Source organism: Gigantopelta aegis, chromosome 14 (assembly GCF_016097555.1).
Source record: "Gigantopelta aegis isolate Gae_Host chromosome 14, Gae_host_genome, whole genome shotgun sequence".
NCBI lineage: Eukaryota > Metazoa > Mollusca > Gastropoda > Neomphalida > Peltospiridae > Gigantopelta > Gigantopelta aegis.
Window position 1 is genome coordinate 58,217,993 of NC_054712.1, and position 26,183 is coordinate 58,244,175.

At 38.6% G+C, this 26,183-nt stretch overlaps 1 protein-coding gene across 1 annotated transcript in view; it reads left to right on the top strand.

The window, feature by feature from the left end:
• LOC121389362 overlaps positions 1 to 26,183 on the top strand; it is a 152,001-nt gene that overhangs the window by 115,321 nt on the left and 10,497 nt on the right. The window contains exons 61-70 of the mRNA XM_041520957.1: positions 1,567 to 1,681; positions 3,756 to 4,054; positions 4,936 to 5,050; positions 6,744 to 6,979; positions 12,827 to 12,941; positions 18,261 to 18,502; positions 20,792 to 20,926; positions 22,041 to 22,187; positions 23,677 to 23,894; positions 25,717 to 25,874. Of these exons, the coding sequence (XP_041376891.1) occupies positions 1,567 to 1,681; positions 3,756 to 4,054; positions 4,936 to 5,050; positions 6,744 to 6,979; positions 12,827 to 12,941; positions 18,261 to 18,502; positions 20,792 to 20,926; positions 22,041 to 22,187; positions 23,677 to 23,894; positions 25,717 to 25,874 (1,780 nt within the window). The remainder of the gene's footprint in view (positions 1 to 1,566; positions 1,682 to 3,755; positions 4,055 to 4,935; positions 5,051 to 6,743; positions 6,980 to 12,826; positions 12,942 to 18,260; positions 18,503 to 20,791; positions 20,927 to 22,040; positions 22,188 to 23,676; positions 23,895 to 25,716; positions 25,875 to 26,183) is intronic.

Here is a 26,183-nt window from a genome sequence, read left to right on the forward strand (position 1 = left end):
ACCTAATTTAGCATTTACTTGTTTGGGCTCTCACTGATGTACAAAGTGGTTTTTACTCTTGAAATTAAAATAAAAATGTCAGTAAACAGGAGATTTGTGACCTTTATTGGAACAGACTATAACACATTTTGATGGATATGTGTCAGTTTCATTTACCCTTAAATAAACTTTTAATTTAAAACTGCAAGATAACTGATTATTTTGAATTGCAGCATAAATTATTAATTATGACCAGCATATTTAGTAAATATGAATTCAATATAAATACAGCGTAAACTCTATTAACGTGCCTCTATCCAATTAAGGTTCAGGCACGTCTCTCCCACACCCAGTCTCTGGCATGGCCAGTGGTCGAGTGTGGGACAGATAATTATAAATACAGTAGAAATTTACACAATGTTGCAACCACTTAAAGGTGCTATATCAGAAGTTATATGTGAGCATCTGTTTGTGATAAAGATTCACCAATAAATATGTATTTTCTACTAGTAGATAAAATCATTTCCTATAATCATTTATGGGCATATAGTTAAAGGTGTAGTTTTTAAATGTTAAAGCAAAATTTAATAAAAACATGATTTTCAAGAGATAGCACCTTTAATACCGGAAAATAGATCACAAACTCAAAATGGTTCTTGACAGTTTTGCTCAAAAGTTACTTATAAATGTCTACAAATATTTTGTTTTGGAGAGGAATAGGGGTAAAGCATCATCAGAAATGGTCCCTCACATATTGTAACAGCAATGCAATTGATATACATTGACCAAACTTTGTTATAGTCTGTTCCAATAAAGTGCACAAATCACCTGTTTACCGACATATTTCTTTTAATTTCAAGAGTAAACACCACCTTGTACATCAATGAGAGCCAAAACAAGTAAAGGCTAAATTAGGTAGACTATAATTAAATAGATATTTACAAAATATTTACTTGTCTGTTTAATATTTAATCAAAAAATCATTTTTATTCTATTTCCGACAGCACTATAGTGTCTGTATATATAGTGTATTTGTGGTCTTAGCTTTGTATTAGTCTGAACTGGATTTTACTATCCAATAATATTTTTTATGTACAAAAATAAATATATAAGTTTGTACTGTACTAGGAATGAACGAATTGATGGATGTTTAATGATACTCCAGCACGAAAAATACATCGGCTGTTGAGCATCAAACAAAGATAAGCTTAGAGGTTGTAGAATTTGTTTTGTAATTCACTGGCTGTGTGGCCAGTGAATTTGAAATTTTACTGTCCATGCTTAAAACTTCACTTGCCCAACTGACGATAAATAAAAACCCCAGAAAATGGAAATAAACAACTGTTCAATGTAGATTTTGTCACACTCTCACTCAAGCTCAGGCAAGACAAGAATCCTCACACTCATTTCATAAACTCAGTACATCACACAAGCTCAGGCAAGACAAGAATCCTCACACTCAATTCATAAACTCTGTACATCACACAAACTCGTGTAATAATCTCTGTCTATATTCGCCAGACAATAATAGTCACAGTTTAAAATGTGCGTGAGGTGTCGTTAATTCCTTTCCTTTGCGTTGTGTAGCGGTGTGTGTGTACAAGAACACGGTACACAAGCAGGGAGAATCGTGGGACGATGGCTGCAAGTACACCTGCACCTGTCTGCCTGGTCAGAAGGGAGTCTACCGGTGTATCTCAAAGTGAGTTCTTCATACAATTATCTCCTTCTGGTACAACCAGATGGAATTAAATGTTTTGTCTCCATCTGTCCATGGGGTGGGACGTAGACCAGTGATAAAACACTCGCTTGATGCATGATCGGTGTGGGATCGATCCCCATCAGTGGGCCCATTGGGCTATTTCTCGTTCCACCCGGTGCACCACGACTGGTATATCAAAGGACATGGTATGTGCTATCCTGTCTGTCGGAAAGTGCATATAAAAGATCCCTTGCTGCATTAGGAAAGATGTAGCAGGTTTCCTCTGATGACTATGAGTCAGAATTACCAAATGTTTGACATCGAATAGCCAATAATTGATTAATCAGTGTACTCTAGTGGTGTTGTTAAACAAAACAAACTTTAAAACTTTTTTTTTCACCATCTGTCCAAACATCAATCTGTACCACATGTCTATGGACTTGTTTTTTTTGCAATGCCTCAAGATATTAAGCTGAAATGTGGAGTATAGTTTTATCATGTAGAGTTACACATCCAAGTTTAACGTTTATGGGGACGTACCCATTTTTGACAGAGGTATGGCCAAATCAAGTTACACTTTTATGGAGATTTATCCATTTTTGACAGAGGTATGGCCAAATCAAGTTAGACTTTCATGGAGATTCACCCATTTTTGGCAGAGGTATGGCCAAATCAAGTTACACTTTCATGGAGATTCACCCATTTTTGACAGAGGTATGGCCAAATCAAGTTACACTTTCATGGAGATTCACCCATTTTTGACAGGTATGGCCAAATCAAGTTACACTTTCATGGAGATTCACCCATTTTTAACAGAGGTATGGCCAAATCAAGTTACACTTTCATGGAGATTCACCCATTTTTGACAGAGGTATGGCCAAATCAAGTTACACTTTCATGGAGATTTACCCATTTTTGACAGAGGTATGGCCAAATCAAGTTACACTTTCATGGAGATTTACCCATTTTTGACAGAGGTATGGCCAAATCAAGTTACACTTTCATGGAGATTCACCCAAGAGTTATGGCCCTTGAACTTAGGAGATATCAACATTTGTGGGGCCCAGTAGGGAAATGTTTTGCTTTAGCAGTATACTCACCTGTCTTAAGTTGCATATATACATGATCAATACTTATTGCACAATATTGTGGTACTGACAATATTATTGACAGTCTATATAGGTGATATTGATTGTTTGCTCTAAATATTGAAGATATCCAATTGGGTTGATTTTTATTGGCAGTCTTGTACAATAAAATAACTGTCCACGGTCCAAAGTGTCTCCCTCTTTAGTGGATGAAAACTAAGTACAAATGATACATTATTGAATAATGTTATTGATCCTTTGTTGTTGGAGATTTCGTCCTCTTCACCACTAGTGCCCCATGACAAATACATCAGAGGCTGTGAAGTTTGTCCTGTCTGTGGCAAAGTATAAATACAAGATTTTGCTTAGTTTTTCGGTAGGATTAGAACTAGTCTGTCTCAATATCCGTCTGTCTCTCAGGGGCGGGATGTAGCCCAGTGGTAAAGCGCTTGCTTGATGCGCGGTCTGTTTGGGATCGATCACCACTGGTGTGCATCTTGGGCTATTTCTCGTTCATGCCAGTGCACCACGACTGGTATATCAAAGGTCGTGGTATGTGCTATTCTGTCTGTTGGATGGTGCATATAAAAGATCCATTGCTACTAAGGGAAAACATGTAACGGGTTTCCTCTCTATGACTGTCAAAATGACTCTATGTTTGACATCTAATAGCCGATGATTATAAAATCAATGTACTCTAAAAGAAACTTTAAAACTGTCTGTGTCTCTCATTCTCTTTTCCTATGTCGGCTTGCTCCCTTTTCTGCCTGTGCTTCTGTCTCCATCTCTGTCTCTTTCCCTCCCTGTGTCTCACTCCTTCTGTCTCTGTCTCTCTGTCTCTCTCTCTCTCTCTCTCTCTCTCTCTCTCTCTCTCTCTCTCTCTCTCTCTCTCTCTCTCTCTCTCTCTCTCTCTCTCTCTCTCTCTCTCTCTCTCTCTCTAGGTGTTATTAAACAATTATTCCTTTCCTCTCTTCATTTCCCCACAGATGTCCCACCTACCCGGCTATTCCTCAGTACTGTAAATTCACGGACGTTCCCGGCCAGTGCTGCCCATCTATGTCTTGTAACATCCCGGACGTCGGCAACTACCACCCGGTACCACAGATCAACCCACACCCAGTGCCCACACTAGCACCAGGCCAGATTCCAACCCCTGGACCAACACCGGATCCTCAGGTGATCGTAGGAGCAGGACCTGGAACAAACTTTGGTGGAGCTAACCCTGGAGGAGGGGCTCCCGTGCCCACAATAGCTTCTACTGGAGGATTTGTCAGTGGAATCAATGGTGAAGGGATTTTTCTTATCTTAGTTGCCAATGCTTGAAAAACGTAAATCTCTAGACTTACGGTGTTTCGAAGTCTCATCCATACACACCTAATAAGTATTTATTAATCGATGGTAAAGAAACTTTCATCATGTTTGTCAGCACACCTAATGCATTTTTGTTGTTGGTGGTGTAAGCACTTGATGGCAGGGTGGGATGTTTGGTGTAAGAAAGGCATATTGCCCTTTGTATTTGGTATCAATACCATTTATGTTATAGTAGCCTTATTATATACGGGTTGCAGTCTGCATGTTCCAGTATGATCCTTCACTAACATAATTTGCCTCCCATACATTATAAATCTCTAAAACGGAATAATACAAAAAGCCTGGTAAGACTGAGTTACCATAAATAGTACTTATTAGTTCACAATGTTACACATGGCTAACTGGTTTGTACTTTTGATTTGATTATTTTGTGTGTGTGTGGTGAAGCCATTGGACTAAAGTTGGTATCTAGGTACCAGGTCCCACCCAGAGCAAATTACTCACTCAGTGGGTGGGTGTAAGTCCACTACACGACTTCTGTCTAACTAACCACTAACAATGAACCACTAACCCTCTGTCCTGGAAAAACAGTCCAGATAGCTTTATTGGATATAAGCATGAAAATACCTATAAATGAAATGAATATGTGAGTGGAATCAATGGTAGATGCATGTACCATTCCTTCTCTTCTGTTATTTCCCAACCACATGTAGCCTATATAGCAGGGTTTCTGCACCTTCTATTGCTGAGAGCTGGATGGGCAAATCATATTGAGATATGTAAATCAGTTTGTGGTTTCTTTCTGTCATTTTTTTTGTGTTGCATTTCTTATTGTGAAAACCTTGAATATTGCAGACAAGTGTATCTACCAAGGCAGAATGTACAACACCGGTGAAAAGTGGTCAGATGGTTGCCGGTATGACTGCCAATGCAAAGATGGATATTCGGGCTTCTACGAGTGTACTCCCAAGTAAGACAGAATCAGGCACGGTGGAGCAGGGAGGCCTGGGGGAGGGGGTTGTGTTGGGGCTGTAGCCCCCCCCCCCCCCATAATTCTGAATAAAAATATTATTGGTAGTAAATCTTAAGACAGCGATTAATTTTACTTGTAACATGCAGGAAATTGAATTTCAGGACAGTTAGTTTTCACAATTTTACGGAAGAGCATGCCCTAGAACCCTCTAGAAACTTTGTGCCCTTAATCTGTCAGCCTCCCCAATCTCAGTCAGCCCCCCCCCCCCCCCCCCCCCAATGTCTACTTGCTTCCACTGTGCCTGAGATTTCCTGTAGACTGACACTAAGATGGGGGAGGGGGACTTGTTTTCAGGGTTGAAACACATCTGATCAAAGCAATATTTTCCCCTTTTTTTAAATATATTTTCTGAGAGAGCATGACTTGAATTCTCTGCCCCCTAAAAACTTAGTTTGCCACAATCTAGACCCACCCCTGCATAATTTCATGCACATTCCCCTGATCACCTGATTTCTTGTCATTGATTCAAAATGAGAGGCTTAAATTATTGAAGTTTGCTGAGATATACTTTACAGCGAATTGTCCAGCTTGAAATAAGTCGATATAGGACGATCACGTTACCACATGTCAAGACAGTCGAGAAGTCAGAATTACCAAATGTTTGACATCCAGTAGCTGATGATGAATAAATGAATGAGCTCTAGTGGTGTCGTTAAACAAAAGAAACTTCTTCTTCCTTTCTAATACCTTCTGATTAAAGTGATAGGTTTTAAACACTATGGCAAATTTGTCACTATTATCAAGCTGAACATTTCTGATAACTGAAACCATACTCTTCTACTTAGGTTGTATTGTTTAGATTATCCGTTTCCATGCATCCCAAGTGGTTCAAGTCATCCTGGTGTTTTTAATATCACAAAATGCATGTTTAATATTCCTTAAAAACGAACCTGCGTCTCAGAAATAACAGTTATCGGTTGAGTTTTATTCTATTTTTAAGTGTATATATTTCACTGTTTCAATGTCACAGACTTTTGTTTTACTCTCTTAGACTCTGTTTTAACTTTATCGAAATGTGTTATAGGTTCATAGATTAACTAAACTTAGTGTCCATTTTTACGAGTTGAAACTAGGGTCTGTTCCTTTCTTTAATCAGTGTATTGTGGTCGCAATCATTCCTTTCTTTAATCAGTGTATTGTGGTCGCAAACATTCCTTTCTTTAATCAGTGTATTGTGGTCACAATCATTCCTTTCTTTAATCAGTGTATTGTGGTCGCAAACATTCCTTTCTTTAATCAGTGTATTGTGGTCGCAATCATTCCTTTCTTTAATCAGTGTATTGTGGTCGCAAACATTCTTTTCTTTCATCAGTGTATTGTGGTCGCAAACATTCCTTTCTTTAATCAGTGTATTGTGGTCGCAATCATTCCTTTCTTTAATCAGTGTATTGTGGTCGCAAACATTCCTTTCTTTAATCAGTGTATTGTGGTCGCAATCATTCCTTTCTTTAATCAGTGTATTGTGGTCGCAAACATTCCTTTCTTTAATCAGTGTATTGTGGTCACAATCATTCCTTTCTTTTCCTTTAGGCACCTGTCCATTTTTATGTGTTCAAACTAGGGTTTTCTCTTTTAATCAGTGTACTATGGTTACAGTCATTCCTTTGTTTTCCTTCACACCCCTCTGTAGGTGCGCAACATTCAGCCAAGATCAGATACCGAAGCAGTGCTACTTGGTCAAGTCTCCCGGTTCGTGCTGTGCCCACCCGGTTTGTCAGAAACCAGATGGCTCATTGGTGGACCCCTTGCTCCACCCGGGGGCCTACCCCCTCGTTGGGTCATACAGCGGAGGCTTCACCGGATTTAGACCTGGATATTCTCCTAATTACATACCCACGTTATCGGGAAGTATTGGTGGACGTCTTGGTAAGTTATTTTTCTTTAATACTTTTTACCAGATTTAGACCCAGATATTCTCCTAATTACATATATATCCACGTTATCGGGAAGTATTGGTGGACGTCTTGGTAAGTTATTTTTCTTTAATACTTTTTACCAGATTTAGACCCGGATATTCTCCTAATTACATACCCACGTTATCGGCAAGTATTGGTGGACGTCTTGGTAAGTTATTTTTCTTTAATACTTTTTACCAGATTTAGACCCGGATATTCTCCTAATTACATACCCACGTTATCGGGAAATATTGGCGGATGTCGGTAAGTTATTTTTCTTTAATACTTTTTACCAGATTTAGACCCGGATATTCTCCTAATTACATACCCACGTTATCAGGAAATATTGGCGGATGTCGGTAAGTTCTTTTTCTTCAATACTTTTTACCAGATTTAGACCAGATGTAGACCTATATATTATTTGGAAGTATTGGAGGTATTTGTCTTTGATACTTTTTACCAGATTTAGACCAGGTCTGGTGCTTATAAAACCTTTAAAGTCTAGATTTGAGACTCTAATAGAGTCTGAGACAGTAACGTCATGGCAACACCATACAAATTGTATGTGTGCGATGCCATTCGAGATTGAGTCTGGACTCTAAATGTTTTATAAGCACGAGCCCTGATGTAGACCTTCATATTATTTAGAAGTATTGGAGGATCTTGGTAAGTTAATTTTCTTCACTTTAATAGTTTTACCAGATTTCGACCAGATGTAAACCTAGTATTATTTAGAAGTATTGGAGGATCTTGGTAAGTTAATTTTCTTCACTTTAATAGTTTTACCAGATTTCGACCAGATGTAAACCTAGTATTATTTAGAAGTATTGGAGGATCTTGGTAAGTTAATTTTCTTCACTTTAATAGTTTTACCAGATTTCGACCAGATGTAAACCTAGTATTATTTAGAAGTATTGGAGGATCTTGGTAAGTTAATTTTCTTCACTTTAATAGTTTTACCAGATTTCGACCAGATGTAGACCGAGTATTATTTAGAAGTATTGGAGGATCTTGGTAAGTTAATTTTCTTCACTTTAATAGTTTTACCACATTTCGACCAGATGTAGACCTTAGAATATTGGAGGATCTTGGTTTATTTTCTTCACTTTAATAGTTTTACCAGATTTCGACCAGATGTAGACCAGTATTATTTAGAAGTATTGGAGGATCTTGGTAAGTTAATTTTCTTCACTTTAATAGTTTTACCAGATTTCGACCAGATGTAGACCGAGTATTATTTAGAAGTATTGGAGGATCTTGGTAAGTTAATTTTCTTCACTTTAATAGTTTTACCAGATTTCGACCAGATGTAGACCTTCATATTATTTAGAAGTATTGGAGGATCTTGGTAAGTTAATTTTCTTCACTTTAATAGTTTTACCAGATTTCGACCAGATGTAGACCGAGTATTATTTAGAAGTATTGGAGGATCTTGGTAAGTTAATTTTCTTCACTTTAATAGTTTTACCAGATTTCGACCAGATGTAGACCTAGTATTATTTAGAAGTATTGGAGGATCTTGGTAAGTTAATTTTCTTCACTTTAATAGTTTTACCAGATTTCGACCAGATGTAGACCGAGTATTATTTAGAAGTATTGGAGGATCTTGGTAAGTTAATTTTCTTCACTTTAATAGTTTTACCAGATTTCGACCAGATGTAGACCGAGTATTATTTAGAAGTATTGGAGGATCTTGGTAAGTTAATTTTCTTCACTTTAATAGTTTTACCAGATTTCGACCAGATGTAGACCGAGTATTATTTAGAAGTATTGGAGGATCTTGGTAAGTTAATTTTCTTCACTTTAATAGTTTTACCAGATTTCGACCAGATGTAAACCTAGTATTATTTAGAAGTATTGGAGGATCTTGGTAAGTTAATTTTCTTCACTTTAATAGTTTTACCAGATTTCGACCAGATGTAGACCGAGTATTATTTAGAAGTATTGGAGGATCTTGGTAAGTTAATTTTCTTCACTTTAATAGTTTTACCAGATTTCGACCAGATGTAAACCTAGTATTATTTAGAAGTATTGGAGGATCTTGGTAAGTTAATTTTCTTCACTTTAATAGTTTTACCAGATTTCGACCAGATGTAAACCTAGTATTATTTAGAAGTATTGGAGGATCTTGGTAAGTTAATTTTCTTCACTTTAATAGTTTTACCAGATTTCGACCAGATGTAAACCTAGTATTATTTAGAAGTATTGGAGGATCTTGGTAAGTTAATTTTCTTCACTTTAATAGTTTTACCAGATTTCGACCAGATGTAAACCTAGTATTATTTAGAAGTATTGGAGGATCTTGGTAAGTTAATTTTCTTCACTTTAATAGTTTTACCAGATTTCGACCAGATGTAGACCGAGTATTATTTAGAAGTATTGGAGGATCTTGGTAAGTTAATTTTCTTCACTTTAATAGTTTTACCACATTTCGACCAGATGTAGACCTTCATATTATTTTACCACATTTCGACCAGATGTAGACCTTCATATTATTTAGAAGTATTGGAGGATCTTGGTAAGTTAATTTTCTTCACTTTAATAATTTTACCAGATTTCGACCAGATGTAGACCGAGTATTATTTAGAAGTATTGGAGGATCTTGGTAAGTTAATTTTCTTCACTTTAATAGTTTTACCAGATTTCGACCAGATGTAGACCTTCATATTATTTAGAAGTATTGGAGGATCTTGGTAAGTTAATTTTCTTCACTTTAATAGTTTTACCAGATTTCGACCAGATGTAGACCGAGTATTATTAGAAGTATTGGAGGATCTTGGTAAGTTAATTTTCTTCACTTTAATAGTTTTACCACATTTCGACCAGATGTAGACCGAGTATTATTTAGAAGTATTGGAGGATCTTGGTAAGTTAATTTTCTTCACTTTAATAGTTTTACCAGATTTCGACCAGATGTAGACCGAGTATTATTTAGAAGTATTGGTAAGTTTATATTTTTTAGTTTAATAGCTTTTACCAGATTTAGATCAGATGAAGTATTGGTGGATGATTAATTTACTGCAACATATGTTATGTTTATTTTGTATAAAAACAAAACAATGGTGTGAAAATGGTCTGTTGTCAAGCTTAGATATGTTATGTTTATAAGTACAATGCCAACATATCAGTGCTGGAATATAAGACTCCATCATATGAGATCATGTGGGATATGAAATTTCCACTACGGAGGGTGTACTTTTTATATCTCATATGACCGCATATGATGGGAGTCTTTTTCTCTCATCCATTCGGTAAATAAACTATTACTTTACACGAACAGGCAAAGAAGGTGGAAAAGGTAACTTTTTGATTTGACCTCAGGCGGTCCAGTGATCCTACTTATCCTACTTTTTGGTCTTTGCCCGATTAATTTTTCCTACTTTTATCCTACTTTTTTGTTTCAAAATTCCACGAATTGTTGTTAAAGTGTACACATTTCTTGTGTTATTATAAAAGTCAACAGTTATGGGAATTTTAATTTTATTTTTAAATTAATTTTTTTCTTTGCAGCAAGATAGATATATATATACTCTTCAAAAAAAGAAACGCAAAAGGGTACAAATGGGTTATAACTCCGATTTTATGTTTCCTACCGGTTCATGCTTTGTGAATATAAGGTCATTGCATGTCCCAAACACATTCCCACGGTTACATTCGATAAAACGCAGCTACTGTACAATAAAGTTCCAAAATGTGAATATTCGCAAAAACGCAGCCACGTGCAAACCATGTCACCACTGCACGTGCGTTGTCTGCACGTGCAACATGAACACCGACAGTATAAAAGTGCAGGGTGTTCGTTTGCCTGGCCTCTGTATCTGGCCGACAGTTGACAATCCAGGACATGCCACGTCTCAGTGAACCGCAGAGAAACAATGCCATCGGCCGACTAGACGCAGGCGAATCCAGAACGGCCGTTGCCAGGGCATTCCATGTGTCCCCAAGCACCATCTCCAGACTGTGGGACCGTTACCAGCAACATGGATCAACACGTGACCTCCCTAGATCCGGTCGACCACGGGTCACTACCCCCGGGCAGGACCGCTACATCCGGGTACGCCACCTTCGGGAACGATTGACTACTGCCACCTCCACAGCCGCAGCAATACCAGGTTTGCGCAGGATATCCGACCAGACCGTACGGAACTGCCTACGTGAGGTAGGAATTCGTGCCAGACGTCCAGTTCGAGGTGTCATCTTAACACCACAACACCGTCGACTCCGACTGCAGTGGTGCCAGATTCATCGACAATGGCCTCAACTGCGATGGAGACAGGTGTGGTTCAGTGACGAGTCCCGATTTCTGCTCCGACGTCATGATGGAAGATGTCGCGTGTATAGGCGTCGTGGTGAACGTTATGCGGCAAACTGCGTGCAGGAAGTGGACAGATTCGGCGGGGGTAGTGTCATGGTGTGGGCAGCCATCTCACACACTGGCAGAACTGACCTGGTCCACGTGCAGGGCAACCTGAATGCACAGGGCTACATTGACCAGATCCTCCGGCCACACATCGTTCCAGTTATGGCCAACGCCAACGCAGTGTTCCAACATGACAACGCCAGGCCTCACACAGCACGTCTCACAATGGCTTTCCTACAGAACAACAACATTAATGTCCTTCCTTGGCCATCGATATCACCGGATTTGAACCCAATTGAGCATCTATGGGACGAGTTGGACCGACGCCTCCGACAGCGACAACCACAGCCCCAGACCCTGCCCGAGCTGGCAGCAGCCTTGCAGGCCGAGTGGGCCACCATCCCCCGGGACGTCATCCGTACTCTGGTTGCTTCAATGGGCAGGCGGTGCCAGGCAGTTGTCAACACACGCGGAGGCCACACCCGGTATTGACTCCAGATGACCTTGACCTTGGTGGTGTGTCCTATCACTTACTCACAATGGACTAGAGTGAATTGTGAACAATCCTGCAACATTTGGTAATTATCGGACTCACCATTCAATAATTAAATCAATTCTCCAAATGTTACGACAATGTGGTTTTGCGTTTCTTCTTTTGAAGAGTATATATATATATACACACATGTATCTCCCAATCTGTGGCACCATATAGTCTCAACATATATCCCATGTAACTTTACACCCTGATAGTCAGTATGAGATGAAATTTAATTTCTGTCTAAACAGAGGGACTATAGGTTTCATCTCCATCCTTCTGTCTGTCTGTCTGTCTGTCTGTCTGCCCATCTGTCTCACATATAGTTTAACATATTTTTTTCTTAATGCCTTGAGATTTTTTCAATTAACTGTATAACGTGACTGTTACATAAGATTCGTTTTATTTTGGATAGAACAGAAAATATAGGTACAAACTGAGCACCACATAAAAACATTTTAAAAGTGTTTTCTCAGTCATTGTGATAAATCCTGGTTGTCCATGACAGCATACATATATTAAAAATTAACCAATCAAAAAAAGGCTTATATGTACTTTCTATTAGAATGATCTATAACAGTTACTGTACTTATTGTTGTATTTCTGAAGATGTGAGACGTAGCCCAGTGGTAAAGTGCTCACTTGATGCACAGTTGGTTCGGGATCGATTCCCATCGGTGGGCCCATTGGGCTATTTCTCGTTTCAGCCAGTGCACCACAACTGGCATATCAAAGGCCGTGGTATGTGCTATCCTGTCTGTGGGATGGTGCATATAAAAGACCCCTTGCTACTAATGAAAAACTTTAGCGGGTTCCCTCTCTAAGACTATCTCAAACTTACCAAATGATTGACATCCAAAATCAATGTGCTCTAGTGGTATCACTAAACCAAACAAACTTTAACTTTATTGTTGTGTTTACAGAGGGCTGTGTTTACAAAGGAGTGGTGCACAGGAAGGGAGAGAGGTGGACTGATGGATGCAAGTATGACTGTGAGTGTCGGGACAACCAGCTGGGACAGTACATGTGTACACCCAAGTAAGTCAAACAGGAGCAGAGTCAGGAATATATTTATGGCTGGGATTGGGGGAGTAATATATGTACACCCAAGTAAGTCAAACAGGAGCAGAGTCAAGAATATATGTATGGCTGGGGTTGGGGGATTAATATATGTAAACCCAAGTAAGTCAAACAGTAGTAGAGTCAGGAATATATTTATGGCTGGGGTTGAGGGGAGTAATATATGTACACCCAAGTAAGTCAAACAGCAGCAGAGCCAGGAATATATTTATGGCTGGGGTTGGGGGGAGTAATATATGTACACCCAAGTAAGTCAAACAGTAGTAGAGTCAGGAATATATTTATGGCTGGGGTTGGGGGAGTAATATATGTACACCCAAGTAAGTCAAACAGTAGTAGAGTCAGGAATATATTTATGGCTGGGGTTGGGGGAGTAATATATGTACACCCAAGTAAGTCAAACAGTAGTAGAGCCAGGAATATATTTATGGCTGGGGTTGGGGGAGTAATATATGTACACCCAAGTAAGTCAAACAGTAGTAGAGCCAGGAATATATTTATGGCTGGGGTTGGGGGAGTAATATATGTACACCCAAGTAAGTCAAACAGTAGTAGAGCCAGGAATATATTTATGGCTGGGGTTGGGGGAGTAATATATGTACACCCAAGTAAGTCAAACAGGAGCAGTCAGGAATATATTTATGGCTGGGGTTGGGGGAGTAATATATGTACACCCAAGTAAGTCAAACAGTAGTAGAGCCAGGAATATATTTATGGCTGGGGTTGGGGGAGTAATATATGTACACCCAAGTAAGTCAAACAGTAGTAGAGTCAGGAATATATTTATGGCTGGGGTTGGGGGATTAATATATGTACACCCAAGTAAGTCAAACAGTAGTAGAGTCAGGAATATATTTATGGCTGGGGTTGGGGGAGTAATATATGTACACCCAAGTAAGTCAAACAGTAGTAGAGCCAGGAATATATTTATGGCTGGGGTTGGGGGAGTAATATATGTACACCCAAGTAAGTCAAACAGTAGTAGAGTCAGGAATATATTTATGGCTGGGGTTGGGGGAGTAATATATGTACACCCAAGTAAGTCAAACAGTAGTAGAGTCAGGAATATATTTATGGCTGGGGTTGGGGGAGTAATATATGTACACCCAAGTAAGTCAAACAGTAGTAGAGTCAGGAATATATTTATGGCTGGGGTTGGGGGAGTAATATATGTACACCCAAGTAAGTCAAACAGTAGTAGAGTCAGGAATATATTTATGGCTGGGGTTGGGGGAGTAATATATGTACACCCAAGTAAGTCAAACAGTAGTAGAGTCAGGAATATATTTATGGCTGGGGTTGGGGGAGTAATATATGTACACCCAAGTAAGTCAAACAGTAGTAGAGTCAGGAATATATTTATGGCTGGGGTTGGGGGAGTAATATATGTACACCCAAGTAAGTCAAACAGTAGTAGAGTCAGGAATATATTTATGGCTGGGGTTGGGGGAGTAATATATGTACACCCAAGTAAGTCAAACAGTAGTAGAGCCAGGAATATATTTATGGCTGGGGTTGGGGGAGTAATATATGTACACCCAAGTAAGTCAAACAGTAGTAGAGCCAGGAATATATTTATGGCTGGGGTTGGGGGAGTAATATATGTACACCCAAGTAAGTCAAACAGTAGTAGAGTCAGGAATATATTTATGGCTGGGGTTGGGGGAGTAATATATGTACACCCAAGTAAGTCAAACAGTAGTAGAGTCAGGAATATATTTATGGCTGGGGTTGGGGGAGTAATATATGTACACCCAAGTAAGTCAAACAGTAGTAGAGTCAGGAATATATTTATGGCTGGGGTTGGGGGAGTAATATATGTACACCCAAGTAAGTCAAACAGTAGTAGAGTCAGGAATATATTTATGGCTGGGGTTGGGGGAGTAATATATGTACACCCAAGTAAGTCAAACAGTAGTAGAGCCAGGAATATATTTATGGCTGGGGTTGGGGGAGTAATATATGTACACCCAAGTAAGTCAAACAGTAGTAGAGTCAGGAATATATTTATGGCTGGGGTTGGGGGATTAATATATGTACACCCAAGTAAGTCAAACAGTAGTAGAGTCAGGAATATATTTATGGCTGGGGTTGGGGGAGTAATATATGTACACCCAAGTAAGTCAAACAGTAGTAGAGCCAGGAATATATTTATGGCTGGGGTTGGGGGAGTAATATATGTACACCCAAGTAAGTCAAACAGTAGTAGAGCCAGGAATATATTTATGGCTGGGGTTGGGGGAGTAATATATGTACACCCAAGTAAGTCAAACAGTAGTAGAGTCAGGAATATATTTATGGCTGGGGTTGGGGGGATTAATATATGTACACCCAAGTAAGTCAAACAGCAGCAGAGTCAGGAATATATGTATGGGTGGGGTTGGGGGAGTAATATATGTACACCCAAGTAAGTCAAACAGCAGCAGAGCCAGGAATATATGTATGGCTGGGGTTGGGGGGATTAATATATGTACACCCAAGTAAGTCAAACAGTAGCAGAGTCAGCAATATATGTATGGGTGGGGTGGGGGTGGGGGAGTAATATATGTACACCCAAGTAAGTCAAACAGTAGCAGAGCCAGGAATATATACTGAACAAAATAAGAAACTTCCGCTAACTTTGCTTGAACATAACTTGATGAAAACAAACCGGGGGAATAATTGTTATATATGCGTTTAAAGAGTGTTCCATGATGCATCGTTTGGTGCAAAAATCATGGCCATAGGTTAACAGAAACTGGGAGAAATTTTGACCAAGTGTGGTAGGGGTTACAAAAACAACAACACCCACTTAATAACGGGTATGACCACCTCTTGAATTGACCACTGCAGTGCATCGCAGGTGCATAGAATTGACTAAAGTGTTGATTTCTGCCTGTGGAATATTGTTCCATTCCTGAATGAGCGCTTGACGAAGTTCGTTGACGTTAGCGGGTGGGTTGGGACGACGCCTCAATCGTCTGTCCAGACTATCCTAGACATGCTCGATGGGGTTGAGATCAGGACTTTTAGCGGGCCAGTGATCAATGAAATCAATGTTATTTGTCCTAAGAAAATTTACAGTGTCTCTAGCTGTATGAGAGGTGGCATTATCATGCTGAAAAATCGAGATGTTGGCGTTGTTATGGAACAGAGGAATGACGTGATGAGCGAGAATGTTATCGCGGTAACGTTGAGCATTTAAATTGCCATCAGTGATGACTAGTGGTGAACGATAACCATGGGCAATGGCTGCCCAGACCATGACACAACCCCCACCCCCGAAACGATCTCGTTCACGAACACAACAGTCAGCATAGCGTTCATTTCTCCTATGGTAGACGCGCACACTGCCATCACCTCGTTGTAAAGCAAATCTGGATTCATCCGAAAAAAGAACGGTAGTCCAGCGTTGCTGTATCCAACGAGTGTGTACACGTTGCCAATTAAGACGATGACGTTGCGTTAAAACGCATCCGACGTAAGGACGTTGTGCATGTAAACCGTTCTCCCGCAGACAATTATGAACAGTTTGCCCACTGATTCGGTTATTATGAAGCCCAGGTGTGTTAGCAGCAGTAGCAGTGGCAGTTTGGAATCGATTGTGCAAATGTGTGTTCATGATAAAGCGGTCTTGACCACGCGTTGTAACACGCGGACGTCCACGGCGTGGCAAGTCGTTGGTGCTTCCTGTCATTCGAAATCTTATGCGAAGATTTCGTATCGCTCGACTAGAACTCCCAACATGCCTTGGAACATCTTCTGTCGACATGCCAGCATCAAGCATGCCAATAGCCCGTTCGCGTAAATTATTGGGTATTCTTGGCATACTAAAAATGCTACAATGTAAAAAACTTTAATTTTTTTACAAATTTGGAAGCATTTTCGTTCACTTGACAACAATGTCAGTAAGACAAGTAAAACAAATTGACCGAATACTACACAGGACATGTTGAACCATGCATACATGTGTAAATTGAATTTCACGTTGTCGACGATTAACAGTGCAAAAATAATCGATAAAATTCATGAATCCTGATAATACAGCTCAAGGCTAATACTACTTCTTTTTTTGTTCAGTATATGTATGGCTGAGGTTTGGGGAGTAATCTATCTACATCCAAGTAAGTCAAACAGGAGCAGTCAGGAATATATGTATGGGTGAGGTGGGGGAGTAATATATGTACACCCAAGTAAGTCAAACAGGAGCAGTCAGGAATATATGTATGGGTGGGGTTGGGGTGGGGGTGTAATATATGTACACCCAAGTAAGTCAAACAGGAGCAGTCAGAAATATATGTATGGGTGGGGTTGGGGTGGGGGAGTAATATATGTACACCCAAGTAAGTCAAACAGGAGCAGTCAGGAATATATGTATGGGTGGGGCTGGGGTTGGGGGAGTAATATATGTACACCCAAGTAAGTCAAACAGGAGCAGTCAGAAATATATGTATGGGTGGGGTTGGGGTGGGGGTGTAATATATGTACACCCAAGTAAGTCAAACAGGAGCAGTCAGGAATATATGTATGGGTGGGGTTGGGGTGGGGGTGTAATATATGTACACCCAAGTAAGTCAAACAGGAGCAGTCAGAAATATATGTATGGGTGGGGTTGGGGTGGGGGTGTAATATATGTACACCCAAGTAAGTCAAACAGGAGCAGTCAGAAATATATGTATGGGTGGGGTTGGGGTGGGGGTGTAATATATGTACACCCAAGTAAGTCAAACAGGAGCAGTCAGGAATATATGTATGGGTGGGGTGGGGGTGGGGGTGTAATATATGTACACCCAAGTAAGTCAAACAGGAGCAGTCAGAAATATATGTATGGGTGGGGTTGGGGTGGGGGTGTAATATATGTACACCCAAGTAAGTCACAGGAGCAGTCAGGAATATATGTATGGGTGGGGTTGGGGTGGGGGTGTAATATATGTACACCCAAGTAAGTCAAACAGTAGTAGAGCCAGGAATATATTTATGGCTGGGGGCGGGGGGAGTAATATATGTACACCCAAGTACGGTTGAGAGGAGCAGATTGTTGTTGTTTTTTGTGGGGCTGGGTTGGGGCAGACGTCACATATATATACACTCAAATAAGTTACAGGGGCAAATCTAGAAATATGTTTAGAGGGAGAAGTAGGATGTATGAACACCTGAGTAAATAAAAGTGGAAAATATCCAGGAATATGATTAGTGAGAGGACGTTGCATATACATATATGTACACCCGAGTACTGAGGATTTACCTTCTTTCCAACTACTTCTGTCATTACTGGTATATATGTAATTCATTTCACAGATGCCCAATGTACACAGCGCTGCCTCCAATGTGTAAGATGGTGGCGCCCCCAAGTGGTCAGTGTTGTCAGCAAGTATCTTGTCAAGTGTCGACCGTTATGCCAACAACTGTGAGGCATAACATTCCAACCGGGCTGTGTATGGACAAGTTGGACAACTGTAAAGCATACGGAAAGTCTTCGTGCGTCCCACCATACGTTGCCTGGGCCCAGTCAAACTGTCCAGCCTTTTGTGGATTCTGTAGTAAGTGTCCACTTTATATTATGAAATTTCCATCACATTTATTACAAGTTAACGTCGGCCATCCAGCCTTTTGTGGATTCTGTAGTAAGTGTCCACTTTATATTATGAAATTTCCATCACATTCATTACAAGTTAACGTCGGCCATCCAGCCTTTTGTGGATTCTGTAGTAAGTGTCCACTTTATATTATGAAATTTCCATCACATTCATTACAAGTTAACGTCGGCCATCCAACCTTTTGTGGATTCTGTAGTAAGTGTCCACTTTATATTATGAAATTTCCATCACATTCATTACAAGTTAACGTCGGCCATCCAGCCTTTTGTGGATTCTGTAGTAAGTGTCCACTTTATATTATGAAATTTCCATCACATTCATTACAAGTTAACGTCGGCCATCCAACCTTTTGTGGATTCTGTAGTAAGTGTCCACTTTATATTATGAAATTTCCATCACATTCATTACAAGTTAACATCGGCCATCCAGCCTTTTGTGGATTCTGCAGTAAGTGTCCACTTTATATTATGAAATTTCCATCACATTCATTACAAGTTAACGTCGGCCATCCAGCCTTTTGTGGATTCTGTAGTAAGTGTCCACTTTATATTATGAAATTTCCATCACATTCATTACAAGTTAACGTCGGCCATTCAGCCTTTTGTGGATTCTGCAGTAAGTGTCCACTTTATATTATGAAATTTCCATCACATTCATTACAAGTTAACGTCGGCCATCCAACCTTTTGTGGATTCTGTAGTAAGTGTCCACTTTATATTATGAAATTTCCATCACATTCATTACAAGTTAACGTCGGCCATCCTATTGATCAAGCCGTAGCAACGGGAGTTTGTTCATTTCTCGATGAGCATAAAATAACGTCAGGCTAAGTCAAATCTGATGACGCCGGTGTATATTGATAATTTGTCTTATTGTTTGGGACCAAAAATATAATTAAAAAATAAATAAACTTTTGGTATTCATATTTGTAGGTACATGTGTATGTTTCAAACTGAATTATAATTATTGTCTGTTATTTCTTTTATGTTCATCTGGGAATGAAAACATCAACAAAATCATCCGCAAACTTAGATGTATGTGAGAACAGCTTCGCCAATTCACACAATTTTGCGGATTTTTTTTTTCATACCACGATTAATGTAAAACAAATAACAGATAATCATTTAATTCAGATAGGGAAACAATATTTCACACAAACTGTCGTTCTGTTGTAATATTAAATAATATAAAATATAAATAAATAATAAAATAATAAATTCCAAATAACTAGATCAGGTTAATATTTTACATATTAAGAAATACAAGTGATGAATTCTATTTATCCTGCAACACTTCTAAAATAACATTTTAATTCAATATTAATAATTTTAGTAAATCACAGTTCTTATAAAGTTGTTTGTATCGGTAATATGACATCATCAAAATTAGGACAAAAATTAAGTTTGAGGTCGCATAATTTAACTAAATCTAATCAAAACATTACACTCAGGTATACAGGTCTTACTGATTTGTAAACAAACGACCCATTGGCAGCCAAAAATTATTAACCATGTTGATAATGATAAATATCAAATGGGTTTATGACATGGATATTATGGGTAAATTATATGACAAATGATATAATAATTTAGAATGTGAATGTGAAATATACTGTTAGGTCTTTATAAGGACATCCCAGCCTTAACGCAGTCCAATGTCTGGGAACAATTAAACATATAAAATATATATCATCTGGGGTTGAAATTCTACCGTCAACATTCCTGTCAGACGGGCAAGTATTTTACCGCTATACTTTATGATGATGTTTGGTCCGGCAGGTATGGCAAGCTACAAATTCTGCCAGACCGAATGTCACGCAGGAATTTCAGTCAATTTCAACCCCTGTATAATTATATTTTTAGATGATTATATCTTTAATTTAATTTAGCTAAATATTCATCCTGCAAATGTGTCAGTCTAGACCACGCCTTCACCATAATTTCGATCCCTGTATAATTATATTTTTAAATGATTATATAATTTTTAATTTAGCTAAATATCCATTCTGCAGATGTATCAATCCAGACGAGGCCTACACTGTATTTTCGACCGTGGTATAATTATATTCTTAGATGCACAATTATATAATCTTTAATTTAACTACTGGATAAGTATTGATTTTACAGTTATATCAGTCCAGACAATGCCTCCACTGTAATTTCGACCCCTGTATAATTATATTGTTAGAAGATTACATATTATGTTTAATTTAGAAAAATATTTATTCTGCAGAGGTATCAGTCCAGACGACGCCTCCGCCGTGTGTAGACAAACTTCCTAACTGTCAGCTGTATGGAAAGACTGCGTGCATCGGACTCTACAAACCGTGGGCGGGAGACAACTGTAGGAAGTTCTGTGACCTGTGCTGTATGTGTGAAATACCTTCTCTTTAATTCTTTCCCTTATTTGAAAACAAGGATGACATACATTTGTAGTTATTTGTTCCATGACATCGTTTAATTATGATTATTTTTAATACGTCACTATATAGGTGAAGTCATGAATTATTTTCTGGTATATCAAAGCATGTGGTATATGATACCCTATCTGTGGAATGGTGCCTATAAAAGATCCCTTGCTGCTAATGAAAAAATATATGTCAAAATTACCAAATGTTTGACATCCAATAGCTGATGATTAATAAATCAGTGTGCTCTAGTAGTGTCGTTAAACAAAACATGTATGATCAGTGCCTTTAATTTGTGTGAGGTGCCTTGATGGAACAGTTATGTTTAAGCATTGAGATTTAAAGGTCATACATAAGGAGTGGGTTTAAAGGGTGTGCTAACCTATCTGTATCCCTCCTCCTCTCCCACTCAAAGAATTAACTGCACCGTACCTACATGGTACCTGTTGTCCTACACTCACATTTAGTATCTGTATTCCAGTCAGTACATCTTTGCAGGCGCATATGTTGTAAATTATTATGCAATGTTGGGTCGGGGTAATGCTCCTCAGCCCTCTACGTCCACGTTTCCATCTAGGCACCAGGTGACTCCTGCTTGTATTGTTATATAGATAATATGAAATGTTTTAGTCACCAAATGAACAAATATGGTCCAAATCGGTCGCAATATAGAGGGCTGTTTCTAGACTGCCGAGCAGAGTTTCTAGTGGGTTCAAGTCATGCTCTCCTGAATTTTTTTATATATATTCTTTAAATTTTACTTTGAGCTGGTACAGGATGGAGGGATTAGATCCCTGAACAATCACCTGCTTTGACCTCCATTTCACAAAATTCTAGATCCCTCTCTGACAACCAAAGTTTATGTATCTAAGATGTTTCACAGTTGAATCCTGTTGGTTCAGACCCTGTCGGTGCTTGAGAAAGTGTTTGATCCATCGGGTAGTTCCACCTATCCATTCAGTTTTAACATCACGTAAGTGTAACTCGGGACTACATGTTTGGTTTGAGCGTTGCGGTGTCTTCGATCCTTCTGCGTTCGACCCAACATGATTCTATTGTATTTCTATCTTTCAGCGGGATCGACTACACCACCCCCAACAACTCTGGCTCCTGTGCAGTGTGTTGATAAACTAAAGAACTGTAATGAATACGGGTCTTATACGTGTTCGGGGCAGTATACCGCCTGGGCTAGAGATAACTGCGCTAACTTTTGCGGATACTGTAAGATTTTTTTTAACGTACAGTAAATTAGTCTTATAACGAACTGGAAGGGACCATGATAGTTAGCTCATTATAGCAGTAGTTCGTTATACACATTTGCACAAGTTATTTATTAATGTATAGGGAGACAAAATGGATGATCGGTTCATTCTATGCAGTAGTTCGTTCTGAGCATGTTCATTACAAATGTACTTTACTATACATTAATTTTACCTATCGAAACCGGATCATGCCTGGGGCCTAATATATTTCCAATTTAGACAGGATCTGGTGATTAGAGGGTGGAGTTTTAGAATGTAGGAAATTCAGAACCATGAAACTTTGCAGGTTTTGACAGGATCTGGTGATTAGAGGGTGGAGTTTTAGAATGTAGGAAATTCAGAACCATGAAACTTTGCAGGTTTTGACAGGATCTGGTGATTAGAGGGTGGAGTTTTAGAATGTAGGAAATTCAGAACCATGAAACTTTGCAGGTTTTGACAGGATCTGGTGATTAGAGGGTGGAGTTTTAGAATATAGGAAATTCAGAACCATGAAACTTTGCAGGTTTTGACAGGATTCTGGTTGGTTTCACTGTATATAGTTTTATTTAAATGATATGGGTGCTGATCCAAGAATGCTGTATTGCAGTGAGGGGTGCACTCCCCCACCCACCCCCATTAACAGCACCATGAATACCCAGTAATGTGGCCCAGTGGTAAAGTGCTCGCATTGTTGCACGGTCAGTTTGGGATCAATCCCTATTGGTGGCCTCACTGGACTATTTTTCATTCTAGCCAGTGCACTACAACTGGTATATCAAAGGTTGTGGTATGTGCTATCCTGTCTGGGATAGTGTATATAAAAGATCCCTTTCAACTAATGGAAAATGTAGCATGTTTTCTCTCTGAAACTATGTCCAAATTACCAAATGTTTGATATCCAATAGCCAATGATTTATAAATCAATGTGCTCTAGTGGTGTTGTTAACCAAAACAAACTTCAGTTAATTGTAAACAGTATCATATTAAGTATATTCTGTTAGAAGAGTGAAAATGTATGCAACTATTATTTAGCAGTGAATATATGAGTTTGAATATACATGTAAGAGGGTTTTATTTTTTTTTAAATTTTAATTTTAAAAATAAGTTTACAAAGTGGTGGATTTAAAATCTAAGTTTCACACAATACCAAATGATTATGTTGTTATCTATTGATACATGTACATAGGTTCCATCTTTACTTCTTCAACACTACTTTCCGTGCTCAGTGTTGCATATATTTTTTCTGCTATTCAACTTAAAAAATGGTGTGGTTTTGTGGGGGGTTTTCTTAATGAAATGCCAAATACTTGTATATTTATGTATGTTTTATATCTATTAATGTAAGGTAGTTATACCAGGGCCTCAACCCTGGCATTACCATATTTCTTTTCTGGGGACAATAAACTTTAAAAAAAAAGAAACAAAAAAGTTTCATATCTAATACTAGTGTATTATTTTATTTGAAGGTGCCACCACTCCACCCCCAGTAACTGCAATATTGGGCCATGGCTGGACACTGCTTCTTAAAGGTGTGGCTGGGATACCTGGAAACTTGGCCAGTCTTTGGAACTCTCCAACAACTCTGAATGAGCACGTCCCATTGGCTCAGTACCTGACCAATCAATACCCAGGACACTACAAACCAGATCTGTCCAATCACTGGAATGAATGCAACTTTAAACAGGTGAAACTTTTACTGTTGTAAGTAGGGCCTCCACGAGTCCAAAATATAGGACTTGAGTACTCGAGGGTCAAACTCGACCCGCACCTCAGTACCCGACATTTATACTAGATAACAATGAAACTATATAAGAATAAAGTAAAACAGCATTATATACATCTTTATTCCAGTGCTGAACCAGAATGCCAAATCATGCCATTGTATTGCATTTATGAAGCGGTTGATCCATTCAGTATTGTGATGGACAGATTAAAAGAGAAACTAGTGCATGATCATACAGGTCTAATTATTGTGTAACTTGTATTGCTGATTTCTGATTAATTACTGCTGAAGTTTATGTCCTACCATGTCTAACATGTATGGGTAACTCGAGTCCTGTGAACGGACTCAAGTCGTGCTAGACTCGGGCCCGTGCCTGAGTACTCGAGTACTCGTGGAGACCCTAGATGTATGTTACACATGTATAATAGTAGGTAGCTTCATTTACACCTTCAGTGCTTAGCATTGTATTAATTTTATTACATCTATCTATTCAGTCATACTATATAATAGTGATAAAGACATTTTCAAACTGTGTGATAAATTTATATGTGCGATCTGGATGGGAACCTTTTTATGGGGAATTCACGTTTTCTTTTTACTGGAGTTAGCATCTTTTTTTACATCATATTATGTTTTACAAATATTTACTTTCTTCAGATATGAGTTACAAATTATGTCACATCTTATTTGCTACAGAGTATGATTCTTAAAGTTAAGTAAATCTATGATAGGAATATATTGATCATAGATGTAAGAAAGTGTAGTTATTTCATATCTTTTGATGTTAAATTAAAAAAATGTTTTTGTAAAAATAAAAGAAGGCATGTTATAAATACAGAACTTCACATACATTGTTTTTGCTTCCTATATTTATTGCACTCGTTTATTTTGTGCAAGAACATACCACTCGACCGCTACACAGTCTTGTGGGACATGTATATATTCAGGTATACCACTCGACCGCTACACAGTCTTGTGGGACATGTATATATTCAGGTATACCACTCGACCGCTACACAGTCTTGTGGGACATGTATATATTCAGGTATACCACTCGACCGCTACACAGTCTTGTGGGACATGTATATATTCAGGTATACCACTCGACCGCTACACAGTCTTGTGGGACATGTATATATTCAGGTGCAAAATGAACTCATGCAATAAATAGAAAGTGAAAATAATGTATGTGACGTTTTATCTATATAAATGTTTGCCTTAACACTGTACTTAGCATCCAGAAGGAATTGGCCTAAAACTGTTTTAAGGTGTCCTGATTCCTGCATTGACGATGTATGTGTCACACAAAGTAACACAAACAAACTAAAGTAGTGTCGGAAATAGAATAAAACTGACATCTTTCTTTTAATTTCAAGAGTAAACACCACCTTGTACATTAATGAGAGCCCAAACAAGTAAATGCTAAATTAGGTAGAGTATCATTAAATAGATATTTACAAAATATTGAACTGTCAGTTTAATATGAAAGACATAATTGAAGAAAATCGGTTTTATTATATTTCCGACACTACTTTAGTCGGTACATGGTTGTAAGCACTTAACCCACCTTAAATGTTACATCCTCCCCACACACACACATAAAAACAAGAAAAAAATAACAAAGAAAAGAAAAAACAACAACAACATATTGGAAGAATCTGCCTTTTAAAAAATCAGTTTTAGTTTGGAAAATGTTCATTTCCCTAGTCTCTCCCACCCCAACATTTTGGACGGGGGGTTATTATGCTGCTAAATTAAACTGACAAATCCTTCAATTTTCCAGATCAAGGTAGCAATCTTCAACAAGGGTGTCGAGAAAGCCAATATAATTTTCAATGCCGTTGGTGCCACTAAAAACAACTGGTTCAGTCCGAGTCGAATCATTAGCAGTACATGGAATGACATCAAGATGGCGCCACCTGGTGTTTTCAGCATTCAGGGGTAAATCAAATAATATTGTTTGGTTGTTTTGTTTAACGACACCACTTGAGCACATTGATTTATTAATCATTGGCTTTTGGATGTCAATGTTTTGTAATTCAGACATATAGTCTTAGAGAGGAAACTCGTTACATTTTTTCCAGTAGCAGCAAGGGATCTTTTATATGCACCGGCCATCCCACAGACAGGATAATACATAACACAGCCTTTGATATACCAGTCATGGTGTTCTGGCTGGAACAAGAAATAGCCATATGGGCCCACTGATCATGTCATGCATCAGGCGTGAAAAGTCCTTTGAAAATGTAA